We start from the raw sequence: 873 nt of genomic DNA, 5'->3' as shown, positions 1-873 counted from the left end.
GAACCCTCATTATTTATCACATTTAATAATATCATCTTTTGACTTTATCATATCCTGAAAACATTTACTACCAAAATCTAAATGTTTAGCAGACATAACTTTTTCATTGAAATGTTCATCAACATATTTGTTAACATTGCGTAGACATTGATCAATATCGGCACTACTGTCCGATTTAGGTATACCCACATCAATCAACTTTTTGCATTCCGGATCATTTTGCATACACTGTTTGAATGTGGCAATCAGTTTAGCACCGGCATCGTTTTTGCATTTAGCTATATTTTGAATATTAGTTAATTAAAATTTTTAATAATAATAATATCAATATAACATTTTATAATTAAAAATAATTTGTTTATTTTTAAAAAATAATTAAATTATGCTTGTTTATTTACCACATAGTGATGTACTAAACGATTGCGGTTTACTTAGATCCCATGATAAATAGGATTCAATTGGTGGTTGTGATGTTGTAGGATCACAATTAACCAGGGTAACTATAATTGTGATTAATAAAAATAATAACGATAACATTTTTAGCAGTGTACTAAATTTTATTTTTAAATCGACAATTTATAAAAAAATTGTTGTTAATATTTAACTGTTTAAAAGTCTAAAAATATAAGTGTTAATAAATTAGTTTATATACTTGAATGTTAACTATTTTATTGTTAAAATTATTGTGAAATATTAAACAGCTAACTAAATATAATTTTTTAAATATATTAGAAAATCTAATCAAACATTATTTGTTTATTTTTATATAATTTAATAATACCTGTACATTATATTTTTATTATTATTATTATGAAATTAAAGTTAAATTACACAATTTATAGTAAATTATTATTTAATTTTTCATTTTATTAT

General features: G+C 21.5%; 1 protein-coding gene across 1 annotated transcript; it reads right to left on the bottom strand.

Moving 5' to 3' along the window:
• LOC128952461 (uncharacterized) lies at positions 1 to 612 on the bottom strand. The gene is made up of 2 exons (XM_054297863.1): positions 399 to 612; positions 1 to 278 (listed from the first exon to the last, which is right to left on the bottom strand). Exons 1-2 carry the CDS (start codon positions 535 to 537, stop codon positions 10 to 12), a joined length of 408 nt encoding a protein of 135 aa, XP_054153838.1. The 5' UTR covers positions 538 to 612; the 3' UTR covers positions 1 to 9.
• Between the last annotated feature and the right edge of the window lie 261 nt (positions 613 to 873).

Source organism: Oppia nitens, unplaced genomic scaffold (genome assembly GCF_028296485.1).
Source record: "Oppia nitens isolate AA-2021 unplaced genomic scaffold, nextdenovo-longstitch-racon4-pilon3 scaffold1_pilon_pilon_pilon, whole genome shotgun sequence".
NCBI lineage: Eukaryota > Metazoa > Arthropoda > Arachnida > Sarcoptiformes > Oppiidae > Oppia > Oppia nitens.
Note: the sequence above shows the minus strand (reverse complement) of the source record. Positions and strands in the feature narration are given on the sequence as shown.